This window comes from Microtus ochrogaster, chromosome 1 (genome assembly GCF_000317375.1).
Source record: "Microtus ochrogaster isolate Prairie Vole_2 chromosome 1, MicOch1.0, whole genome shotgun sequence".
NCBI lineage: Eukaryota > Metazoa > Chordata > Mammalia > Rodentia > Cricetidae > Microtus > Microtus ochrogaster.
In genome coordinates, this window is record NC_022009.1 from 80,541,931 (window position 1) to 80,555,245 (window position 13,315).

Genomic DNA, 13,315 nt, shown 5'->3' on the forward strand with positions numbered 1-13,315 from the left:
CTGAACAGGAAGTGGGTTTGCTGTATACAGCTGAACAGGAAGTGGGTTTGCTGTATACAGCTGAACAGGAAGTGGGTTTGCTGTATACAGCTGAATGAGGAGGTAGCTAGCCAGTCTAGGCAGAAGGTCTCTTAGCAGAGCAATCTCGGGTTGCAGTCTTCCTGGAGGGGTGGTATTGATGGTTCTGCAGAGTCACATCCAGGGTGAGAAAACTGCCCTAACACTGTCTCCACACACTGGTTTTAGCTGAAGGACAACCCTTGACATGACTGTGCTCTTGTCAATGACATGCATTCACTCGGGAATTCAGCTGCTCCCCACTGGCATTGCTGGCTAAAATATGACGGGGGACATTGTAGAAAAGCCTCTTGTCGGGCCATGAAAAATTCCCGAAGTTTTAGGTTGTTGAAGAGGAGGCTGTGGTTGATAGTGTCTGTGCAAAACTGGGTTTAGCTACAGGCAAATACTTTCATAACGTACATATTAAGACCAGAAGGTTCTGCTGTCCTTCTGAGCCTGGTTTGGGAGAAACCTTGTCATTCCCATGAGTCTGAAGCACAGAGTCCTTGACAGAAATATATTAAGACTGCATTATATGAATGTTACTATTATGAGTGCATACACACACATATATACATATTTATATCACTTTACGTATTTATTGAACTAAGATTTGAGAACTGGTTCATCCATGGTGTGTGTTTTTGCACACGTTTTCAGACACACGAGGCTAAAGAGCTGACTCAGCCTTGAGAAGGGCTTCAGGCTAATAGTTTTATCTTAGAATGCACAGCAAGGCCTGCCTCACTCACCCTTTGCTGTGGTTTCTCTGTCTCACAGGGATTGCCTACGACCCTCTGATGCTGAAACACCAGTGCATCTGTGGCAATTCCACCACCCACCCCGAGCACGCTGGGCGGATACAGAGCATCTGGTCACGGCTGCAAGAAACCGGGCTGCTAAATAAATGTGAGGTAATCCTGAATTGGCCACACTCTTTTCCTTACTTAAATAAATCATGTGAAGAGGCTAGTATTCATTTGAGTGGTAGTAGAAAAATGTGAACCACGCAGGGCAAACACTGATTGACGATGTGTCCGAAACACAAGTGGCACAGTTGTCTGTGGGCTGGAAGGACAGTAGGTTCTTCATGTTTAGTGGACAGAGCGGCTGTCCCATCATTTCAGTATGTTTCACCCCAACTTTACTCTGGGAGGTGGAGCATAGCATAATTATTGCAGATGGACACTGATAATCCAGTTAACGTGAGAAACTCTTTGCAAAGCATTAAATACTAGCCATTGCTATCTGTTGTTCTGCACTGTGCTCGCAATGCAGGCCCCTGCCAGTTCTTCCCAACAGTTCTTACTGGAGCAAGTCTCTCCTTTTTACTGAAGTGACTCATTGATGCCTTTATAATTTTGTGATAGGTCCAAATATTTTTAATTTTAACCAAATATTCCTTTAGGCTCATATTTTTAGATTGCTGGTAAATCCCAGGCCCATTTAAAAAGCTTGCTTCTTTAGGCTTTAAGAGGTTAAAAAGAAAAATGAAAATAATTCAGAAAGAGTTACTTAAAATTTACAAAATCTGGAATAAATAACTAACAGCTGTTTGACTTATTTATTCTAAATTTTTGTTTTGTCTAAAATCCAGTAGCATTTTATATTTGAGTTTGAAATATTTTTCAAAGGAATAAGTATTCTCCATATACGTTTTTGCTTTATTTTAGCATTTTTTGATTAAGAAGTTTTGTTTTGTTTGCCATGTCTACATTGTGTTCTAGAGTGCCAAACCCTGGCAGGACAAGTCTCACAGGATACATAGCATCTCTGTCTTCACAAATGAGCATCCCACTGTGTTGGGTTGGGGTGGTTGTACTTCTCTGTGGATCAATGAAGGGAATTCAACATAGTGTTCATTTACTGGGGTGAGAGTCTGGGGAGATCAATAGCCTTTGATTATAACTATGGCCTGAGAACACTATTCTATTAAGAACATATTGAAATCACTATACTTCAGCAAAATAACAATTATTTTAAGATTTGTTAGTATTGTTATTGTTTATCTTATTTCCATGGGTGTCTGTGCCTGTCTGAGTCCATACACACCTGGGGCTTGCAGAGGACAGCAAAGGCCGGAAAGCATTGGATTTTCCAGAACTGGAGTTATAGGATGCTTTGAGTCACCTGTTGGGAATCTAGCCTGTGTAACAACAAAACTTAGTCTTCACCACTGACTTATCTCTCCAGCCGGTATAAAGACAATTTTAGGAGTTTTAAGTTATATCTGGCTATTTGCATAACATGTAAGTTCTAAGATATTTTTTTCAGTGTTGATTATGTTAGGCATTAATAATTTATATATTGTTATCATTCCCAAAGACATCTTCAAAAACTCACAATAGTATATTATTTTTAACCACCCAAAGTGCAGTCAACAAAATTGCCACTCAAATCCAAGTTAGTTTAAATCTGTAGCTTGGCCTTTCCTACGCCAGGGCCTGAGGCAGGAGATCACAAATTTAAGCACTGCTTAGATTATTGGGTGAATTCAAAGTCAGCCTGGGCAACTTAGATGAAAACCTGGCTCATAATTTTAAAAATAAAAAGAGGACTGGGGCATAGTTCAGAATTAGAAAACCTTTCATCTCCAGCATGGAAAAAGGCAGAGGAAAGATATGCATTAAAAAATAGCAACAATAATAAGGCAGATCGATAGATATTTACGTGTAGAAATGTAGATGCATAGAGAGAAATTCTGAAGCAGAAAGAGTATGTTTGATACTATGGCTTAAAATTGTCGGGTTCTTGCCTTCCCTTAGAAAATGCAAAGTTATTCATTGCTCATTCGTTTGAAGGCTTAGTTAGGTGAAGAATCTATGCTGTGATGTATAAGTATTAATCTTTCACATAATGGCATTAGTAACACCTGGCAGTTCATTAGCAATTGCGGTTGTGACTGAGCACCCCGAGCAGGGTGGACGGCGTTGGCATTACAAGCTTACTTGTCGTATTATGATGGATTTATCAAACATTTTTCATATTAGAAGTTTCTACAGCCGGGGGCGGTGGTGACACATGCCTTTAATCCCAGCATTCAGGAGGAAGAGTCAGGCAGATCTCTGTGAGTTCGAGGCCAGCCTCGTCTATAGAGTGAATTCCAGGACAGTTGGGACTGCATGAGAAACTCTGTCTCTAAAACAAACAAAGAAACAAACAAACAAAAATAGTTTCTACTATTGATTAAATGGATCCTTCTCCTACAGGAGGCGAGATGAAGGACAATCAGCTGGGTTTATTCCTCTGGTCCCGAGTAAAGGACCATTATCGATCTTTTGCTATTGGCATCCATATTATTTGGTAAAAGGCTTTCATATTCTTTGGTTAATTTTAGAGTTATCTTTAAGGATGTTATGGTTTTGGATAATGTGATTTGGGGGCAAACCGGTCCTGCAAATATCCCTTCTGGGGGACATGAAGTAGGAGAAAGAGGAGATGTGGGGTGTCTGTAGTCTGATCTGAACGGACACACGCTCTTATCCGTGTGAGCCTCAGTGACTCACCCTTGAACCTGCTGAAGATATTTTCCTGCCTGCTCCTCCGTCAGCCTAGGCATTGTCGTTTACATGTTTTCTGCATTCAGGTCTCTGGTGTGCCCTGTAGCAGCTGGCTTCTCTCCAGGGAATGCCAAGGGCCGACCTTAGACTTGAGTGCCTTGTCTGGTCGTGGTGTTCCTAGTATTTATTGCCCGAAGACTGCACATAAGAAGACTCGGGAGGCAGGAATGAGTGGAATGTAGTACGGTTCCCACTGACCTTAAAATTTTCAAGTATTATAATCATTCTTTTCTGGCCGGTCTTTCTTTCAGTCCCTCAAATATACAATTGTATTGTTTCAAACCACACAAATTAGAGTTATACAACCCTGCCTGATTTGATACAAACCACAGGAGGAAATGCCACCAGCAAAAAGCTGAAAAGAAGAGGTAAAAATTTTTTCCAGCCTTGTTAAATAAGCATCATTGTGGCAGGTAACCCTCAAGTTAACAGTAGAGCAGGTGTGTTCCTCCCAGTGCTGTCCCCATAGCCTGCCTATGCAGAGAAAGCTCATCTGCCCTCCTTGTGAAAGCCATCCAATCTTAGTCTGTCCTACAGCTCTCAGGGCAGATAGGAAGTCCCTAAAGAGCTAGACTATAAGAAAGCTATCCTTTGAGGGAGATCCTGCTCGCAACAGGAGCTCCAGGGCAGCTGCAGATACCCCACCCAGCCTGGCTAGCTGTAAGAGAGGAGTCTGTCTTGGTCGGCACATACCTCAAGGCAGCTAGGGAGGAGTTTGTCTTGGTCAGCACACAACTCAAGGTTAGCTGCTTCCTAGTTGTGCTCTGCTTCTCCGTGGAGTCCTTGGGGACAACTCAAACCAAAGCAACCCCTAAAAGTTACCCTTCTAGAAAGAGTTCGCCACTGGGCACAAGCCGATGGTCAGCCCCTCCCAGGCTGCCTGGCTCTTAGGAACTGTTATCAGTCTCCTAATGCTTAGCATATTATTTTTGGCATCCTAGCATTTCCTCCCCCATCTAGGATTTGGTTAAAACAGGGAAGGATCAAAATTTGGCAGCTGGGGAAACAGCTTAGCCCCCACGGATGGAGAAAGAACAAACAACAATTTTGACAAAGGAAAAGACAAGGAAGAGTTCGTTAACAAGGCAGAAAAAGACGAGCGTCTGCAATCTTTTTCATAGGATGTGAAGGGGATTGGTGGAGCAGGCTGAAACCACAGGTGATTTATACCCTTCTGGGACAAAAATGCTACCAAGGAGACTCAGATGTAGGCAGAAGGTGTTGGTCACCAAGGGACCGAGGCTCCCTCACCTGGTGTATGCAAAGAGCAGGCAGCACAGCCACTCTGCCGCCTCATCACACAGGCTCTAAGGATGGCAGACAGCAAGTGTCTCCATCCCAGAGACGAGGACTGGAGGGGCAGACTGTCACCTTCTTCTTCTTCCCTCCTTCAGTCTGTGTTCTGTTAAACTCCAAGGTCACGTCACGTGTTCCTGTGTAACTCATCAGGCACCTCAATTGCCCAAGAACTCAAGAGACTGTGTCTGCTAGGTTCTTAAACACAGGCTAGCTGCAGGCTGTCCCCCAAGTCTGTACTTCCCAATGCATCACCCACGGTTCTACCACAAACTCCCTAGTACTTTAGGGTCATGCTAACTCCCTGAGTCCCGATCCTCCCTAATCCACTCAAGATCAGAGGAATAACCCCTGTTCCCTTTCAACACGCAGCCCAGATTCATTCAACCCATGCTCCCTATCTGACCCACTCAGTTGTATTCAAAACCAAAGCCATGCAATGCCAGCCACAGACACCCTGGCCCTGCACAGCACTTCCTGCCTCTGTGGAGGACAGGAGCGAGAAATGGATGCTGCAGACTCAGCACCCACAGACTCGGTCCTAGGAAGACTTTCAAGACAACCCTAAGTTGGAGTATCAGTGCCAAGAAGAACTAAACTGAATCAACTTTCATGTTGAAGGGGCCCCATGAAGAAGAAAGTCCTGTTTCTGAATGGGCTACAAGATGGGTTTGTGTGTGCGTGTGTGTTCTGTCTGCCAGAGTTCTTGATTGCATGCAGATCAGGCTTGCCTAGTCTGCTGCCTGTGTTTGCTGAGTGCCGGCCTCGTGTGGAGCCCTTCAACATGCTCAGCCACGTCTTTACTAAGTACGTTCGCAGCAATACATGTACATGCTCTTCTTGGAGTTCTTTAAACTCTTTTTAAATACACTAATTCTTTATGTGAATGTATCAATATATTATTAAAGCTTTTTTGCAAGGATTTTAAGTTTGCTATCTCATAATAAACTATTTTGAAAATTTTAGTTCTATAAAACAAAAATAAACAAAACCCCCAGCAATTAAAGAAAACAAAACCACAACACACCATTATATGGGGTGGGGTGTGCATGACTTTTACCTGGTTGAAAGAGAAGGCAGCCTACCACCCTAAAAGGCTTTCTAGTTACACCTGAAAAGGTACACCTGAGCTCCTTGTCCACCTCTAATCCCTGTGAACTCATGGGAAAGTAGTTCAGAAAGGCTGCTTCCCTAGGGATTGAGTACTAGGTCTGATATTAGGGTATTTTTATTTCCTTAGCAATCTGAAAAATACCCTTTTATGACAATATTTTCCCATGGCAATGTCCTCTCAAATTACTTGCTCACAAGAGACAGGATATATTCACTTACACAGAAAAGGGCACCAAATAGGAGTAAGATGCCCCCAAGTGAGGGCTACACCTTTGCACTGTCTAAACCTTAAAAATGGCACTTGGGAGATACCATTTTCTCTTCAGGTCATTGTAAACATCTATGTTTGGAAATCAACATGGGTTTTCAGAAAGAGAAATCTTAAATGTTAGTTTATGTCAGAATACCCTAGGCATGTTCAAACCCAGACTGCTGATCTCCAACGCCTGTGTTTACTCTGTAGGCCTGGATTAAGGACAGAAAAATCGTATGATTAATGGGCGCCCAAGTGACCCAGTGAATGACCGCCATGCCTTGGTGACAGCGATGCACCTGTTCATTGGTATTCATCAGCATCTGAGCTTTTAGATAGCTCTGTTCAGAGGAGGCTACGGAGAAAAGCCAGACGCTGATCAAATGTTCACACAAACACATATATAATTACAGCACCTTCATTGGCTTACATTTCTGCAGTTACTAAGATTCTTGTTGATTAAGCTTAGGAAAAGAAAATGATCAAGAAAGACTGTGGCCCTCTCTCTCCACTGTCTTGACAGCACCAGAGGGCTCACTTGGTGCCAATAAAAGAGCAGGTGATGCTATGCATTAGAATGAGGAGAAAGCACCCAGATCTTTCATTGAATAGTTGAATAACCTGCCCTCCTTCCTGTTCTCCTCCTGGTTTTGTTTTGTGCTGAAGTTACAACTAACCCAGGACAGAAGACAACGACATTCCATTCTGCTGATGACAGAATATAGTCAGCTCTTCTTAGCCAGGAGACTAGGTGATTTTATACCTAAGAAGTAACACTAATATCCTACAAAAGGCATCATTAAGACATTGAAGGATTACTTCTTTCCAAACAAAAGTATGATCTGCTAGCCACTGTTTGTTTTCTGAATTAACCAAAATGGATTCCTCAAGACTGATAGGTCACTATAAAATGGATTCCCCAAGAGTAATAGGTCACTATTACGTTTAGCCTTGAGTCTGCCTTTAACCCTCTGTGTGCCTTGTCATTTAGCCTCACTGATCACTGGGTCCTCCGTGTCTCCATGAAAGTGCTAGATGGGATATTTGCTCAGATTGCTTCCTTCGCTGGTATCGTCTGAAATCCGAATTGCTGTGGAGTTTGTCCGAGATGTATGTTCCTGCCTTACTTGTAGACTTAACTCAGGGATGTTGTGGTGGACACATTGCTGTTGCTTGTGAGTTGTAGTGTGATTTGGCTCTGCTGACAAGCCCCGATTAGTGCCAGGGAAAACACAGGTCCTTATTATATTAGAACACGGTGGTTACATGGGTTAACCTCTTTTGGCATGGAGTGGCACTGTTTTTAAAAAGCTGCGGCGGTTAGGAGCCCTCCATGCCAATGCTATTTAATTTTTTCCCCTATTGAATCATTCATACTTAAGTCAGTGATTCCCTTGGGAGCAAAAACAAAACCAGCAACATTTTGGGTCACCATGAAAAATGGATCCAGAGGGGTCATTTAGAGTCCTCTTCAGAAAGAGGCTCTTCGATTAGGTAGCCTGCTTTCCAAAGAGTGTGCTCCTGAAGAGAATGCACTCTTCAGTGGGATAAAAAGTTGCAGATTAACCCATCATCTGTTAGAAATGCGCTTGCAGTTGTTTTTCCAGAAGCTTCCATAACTCCCAGCCCCACCAAGCCACCCACAGACACTTGCTTGCTCTCACATTTGTTTTGAGAATAATAACATTTTATAATGCTTTTGTTGGATTGCATATTATGTGGGATTTGCATTGCCTCCTTGTGACTAATATTGAATAAATTTGTTTAGCTAAATTCATAAGAAATAAAAAAAAAAGCCCAAGCAGCACACTGTGCTGAAATGTTTAACTCTTTTATTCTGGTGCCAACACAAAGTAATTACCAAACAACCCTGGGACATAACCAAGCTACCGTTGCCCCTTCTGGAACATCTCAAACGGAGACTCTCAAACGGAGACTGGGTTTAGTAGAAAAAGCAGACAATGGCCAAGCAGTCTGGGGACAGGACCTCTGACACACTTTCCTGCACACAAAACAGAACTTAAAATTCTCTTTTCAAACCCACACTAGGAAATAAATTTCTCCGTGGAAAACCTTGGAAGCACACAGGTCTTTTGACTTCAAGACTGCAAAGCACGAATCCTGCTGGCTAATGGAAATGCAATTGAACATTTGTCTCATAGGGCACTCTACCTAGGTGGCAGCACATGACAGCCTACTGTCTTGTTCAGTTTCCACAAAAATTTTTTTAGGCATGTTTGTGCCTTGGAACGCAACCACAAAGCAGTATCAAGCTCACGCCGGGAGGCTGGAATTGTCTCTCACGGATATGGCGGCTTGGAAAGACTCCAAGTGAGGTAGGTGTGAGGTTTGAGCAAGGGGCACACGATGCCCTGTTTCCAGAAGCCTTGGTGTATCCTAGGACACTGGGCCGAGACAGAGGCCACAACAATTGTTCACTTGCACATGAACTTTTATGATTTCGAATTTTAAAATGTCTGCAAAACAGTAAGTTTTAGCCTGGAGGAAAAAAACAAAAACCAAAAAGAAACAGGAAAAATTAAAAAACGTTTTAATTGAGCCTCTGCATGGGCACAGAAATTGGGTCAGAACTTCTCAAATGACAGCATTGCATCTGATTTTTAAAAATGATCAGTTATATAGCTCTCTGTTTTCCAAAAGCTTCAGTATATAAACAACATAAAATATTCAGAGAGAAACTTTATTATATGCATGCTTACTGCTTTGAAAAAGCTTTCTAAGTCAAACTTCTATGTTATTTATAAAAGTAATTATGAGATTCTTCTTCTTAAAATTATGAATATTGAGCAGTTAAAGTAAGGGATCATATTTTGGGGTCCCTCTTATTTCCAGGTGAGCATAACCATTTGAACTTGCTATAAATAAAAATTAAAAACAGATACTGTATATGTTCATTATTTCTGAAGACTTTTATAGTAAAATGGGGTTTTCCGGTTCTCTGAAGGGGTTTTGAACATTTACAAATATTTTAATTGGATTATAATTACTGAATTAAGTGGTATTCAGGCAAGTTGAAGAAGACAGGAAAGAGCTTTCCAACCTTCTTCCATGTCCCGTCATCCTAAACATCAGTTACTCCAGTACCCAGCAACGCATTAGTGGGAAGAACACACTGCTTTCTCTGGCTTGCTGTTCTTGATGTAGGCTGTCCTTGAGAATCCACTGGAGAGTTCTGTCTGGTACCTCAATAGATCTCGTCAAACGCCCTGGACCCACAGGCAACCAAGAATGACTGCAGCAGAGACTCAGCTTCTAGCCCAAGGCTAACAAGGTGGACAGAAAGAGGGACATAGATCATGGATGTAGGAATGAGACACTTATAGTTACAACTATTTCCTGGAGACACAAAGGGGCCATTGTTCAGAAAGAACTGGCCCATGTGTTGAGTCCAATCTGTAACACCCAAAGCAGCATAAATAAACAACAGAAGTGACATAATCCTCCAAATGTGGCACATGCCTTTAATAAAACACTCTGGAGGCAGAGGCAGGCAGACCTCTGTGAGTCTGAGGTTAGTCTGGTCTACAAGAGCTAGTTCCAGGACAGCTAGGGCAACCCTGTCTCGAAAAACCAAAAAAAAAAAAAAAAAAAAAAAAAAAAAAAAAAAACTAAGGGAAAAGTTATTTGAAGCCCTCATAATATAAAAATATGTATTCTTATTCTTTAAAAAAACACCCTTTTAAAATTTATTTATTTATTGTGGAGGGTGGGAGAGGAAGTCAGAGATGACATTAGAGTAGACTTTCTCCTTCTACAGTGTGGGCCAGGGTGTCAGGCCTAATAGCAAGTACCCTTACACACTGAGCCACCTCACCGGCTATGGAAAACTATGATTATATCTGTAAACATTGGCTTCTGAAAGGGATGGGTAACTATTGGACACCGCCCCCCAGCCTCTTCTCTTGCCTCAAACACAGTAACGTATATTGAAATTGCATTTTCCTCCCGAAGGCAAATTCTAAAATCACAGAGAAGTGTTTTCAGTTTTAAATGCATAGTTTTTATTGTTTTCACACAGGATCTTATCACTATTATGAATATAAACTTCAGAATAGCTTATCCAACCTTTGTTTTTGACATGAAGAAACCAAGGCCTGTGGAAACGTCTCATGGGTCACTACTGTCACCCATGACATAGGAGAGTTAGAGCTGGAATTCGGGACTCCCAATTACAAGCCAGTGTGTTTCCATATGACCAATAAAAAAGACCAAAACCCGGCAAGGACACAGGCTGAATTGCCTTCTTCCTCACCTCATTCCCCATTTTAAACAAAATTCTGAGGGAACCGGGTGACTGGGGGCTTACAGAGAGTCTTTTAATGGAATAGCCAGACAAGTGACTGCAGCCTGGTAATGCTGAAAGAGATACACTTGTGCATAAATAATGAGAGCATACTTCTTTTGTATCCAGAGAAAAACTTATATCAAGAATAATCAGTAAGCCATGCTGAAGCAGTTTGATATTGCATTTGCTGTCGAAGGCAACTAAAGCTACTTACAGCTCACCCCCACACAAACTGACTCTCTGCAGCTCTGTGGAGTTCTCAGAAAAAAAAGCCATATAAACACATCCTTCTACTTACAAATAATGGAGGAAATCTTCTTAGAAATTGAGACACTTCGGTAGATAATTTTGCCTAATATGTCCATACTTTGAAAATGATTAAAGAAAACGGAGTCTCCCTCCCCCCAGTGAGGGCAGGTACTTTGACTTGTCGAATTGAAGTTGGACATTTTCTCTTCGTTTGGAACTGCCACAGAAGAAGCCCTTTCATGTCCTCAATAATACCAAACCAATGCAATCCATCTGTTCTGCCAAATTATTTCTAGTTCCCTAACCAAAGGCACTGCTTTTTCATGCATTTTATCATGATTTTATGCCCTTTATTATATTTTACAAAAGGTTCTGATTCCTCCAGGGCCAATGAGAGCTGATTAGGACACTGGCCTCAATCCAGCCTTTGAACACAGGAGAGGAAGGAATAGAACAGTTTCCTTTCTTCTCTACTCCTTGGCAGAAAAGCATATGAATCTATACCGTGTGTGCGCTCCGTGTGTGGGTGGGTGTGGGCAGGCCATGTTTTATCCTGTCACAGTATGACTTTGGAGATCATGTTCAGAGCATTCTTTCTGTAATCACGTTGCATTAAGGGGCTTTATTTCAGAAAGACTATTTCTTTAGGAAAGAACCATGGAGCAGCGTGAGACTCAATGATACCGTCATTTTACATGACTTTAGTCAAACTTCCAATCTGAATGGAAACCATCTTGGATCTGTGTTGAATCAGAATACACTCATAATTGCAAAGTAGGTATTCATTAAGCACTGGTTCCTTCCTGATTTGCAGTGGGCACTGATTGAAGGCAAGACACAAAGAATAATAGTGGAGCAACACACACAGGCTTAGAGAGACATAAGAAGCACTGTAAGTACTTATTGCTTGGCCTGTATAGGCAAAAATCTAGCCCTATGTTTGGGTACCATGAAGAAGCTCCCCAGATAAACCATATCTTTTAAATGCATTAAATGTCCCAATGTGCTCAGAATTCTTAATAATACTTTGGGTCAGACTATCATAAAGGAGTTTACATAGCCATCCTACAGACCAGTCATCTCTGAGAATAGACCCTGCATCTCCCTAAATCATGATGAACAGAGCACTTTGTTCCATTTTGTGATTCATTATGCTTTTGACCTTTGGCTCTTGGGAGCATCTTGGAGGGAAAATGAAGAATAAAGGGCACGTGGGAAACAAAAAGAGAAAGGATGAGATAAAAATATCTACAGTTAAGGCTAAACAAGTGAAAGAGCAGATGAAAACGAGAAGTACTTGCTATCAGTCTGAGGAAAGTTGACGGTGACCAGTGTATGGCATCTGGGAAGAGTGGGCGAGCCAGAGCCACCCAGTGGTGCGGAGGGAGAGCATGGTAAACTGGGGACTTTCAGCTCAGCTGTCCACTAGGTTCCCACAGAGAGACCAAACTCTCAAGCTCTGCTTTCTCCTAGTTCCTCCAGCGAGTGAGAAGCCTGTCAGAGACTGGCTTCTGCTGCTTCTTCCTCTCCTGCAGCTGGGAGAAACAAAGGTGGTTGTCAGGACATCAGTTCTTCCTGTCTGGTGTGATGGAGCATCCCTGTTCTCCCAGTACTCACAAAGTTGAGGCAGGAGGATGGTGACTCAGATAATAAAGCAAACACAGGAAAAGAATGATTGCTTCCTTATATTGAATACGATTATTTTTCAAGTAGTGTAGATAGATGGTAGATGGGTAGATGGATAGATAGATAGATAGATAGATAGATAGATAGATAGATAGATAGATAGATAGATAGATAGATGGAGACAGATAGATCCAACATTTGTGTCAAATGAGTTATCAAGATGGAAACTTATCTACAGTGGTGAATTTAAATAATGAAGCAAGAATAGATTATGAAATAGAAGTGGAAACTCAAAATAAGAGCAGAGCTGGATCCTTGTCACCTGTCTGGAGTCTTACCCTAGTGTGATTCAGTAGGTATTTTTTTACGATTGCCATCACGGAGAGACTACTGTTACTACTACTAGGAATCCTGAATCCTGTTACAGATTATTGTTTGCTACATGGCCGGGCATTCAAGTAGAATGCTTTTTGAATCACTGAAGAATAAGAAAAACATTTGCAGCAAGCATGGGGTATATAGTATGAACATGTATGTGACCAGCTATAAAAACACTATTGATTTACCAGAGGTAAAAATTCAATGTAGACCAAAAAAATCTTAACAAGAAAGGAGGGGGAGGAACATGATAAGTGTTTAGGATAAAATAGTCAAAACATGGGTCTAAATGTCGATTGTAGAGCTGACTTTGTTAGCATGGCTTGGTGGCGTAGCCTGTAATCCCAGGCTGAGGCAAGTCTTTTGCAAGTCACGGCCCTCCTAGGCAATTTAGTAAGATTTTTTTCCCTCAAAATCTAGAGTGCTGTGGATGGAGCTTAGTGGTAGAGTGAGTGCCTAGTATACAGCTCTTGG

At 41.9% G+C, this 13,315-nt stretch overlaps 1 protein-coding gene across 1 annotated transcript in view; it reads left to right on the forward strand.

Moving 5' to 3' along the window:
- Positions 1 to 13,315, forward strand: part of Hdac9 (histone deacetylase 9) — a 674,620-nt gene that overhangs the window by 598,065 nt on the left and 63,240 nt on the right. Inside the window, exon 15 of the mRNA XM_026782512.1 lies at positions 841 to 974. Coding sequence (XP_026638313.1) covers positions 841 to 974 — 134 coding nt within the window. The remainder of the gene's footprint in view (positions 1 to 840; positions 975 to 13,315) is intronic.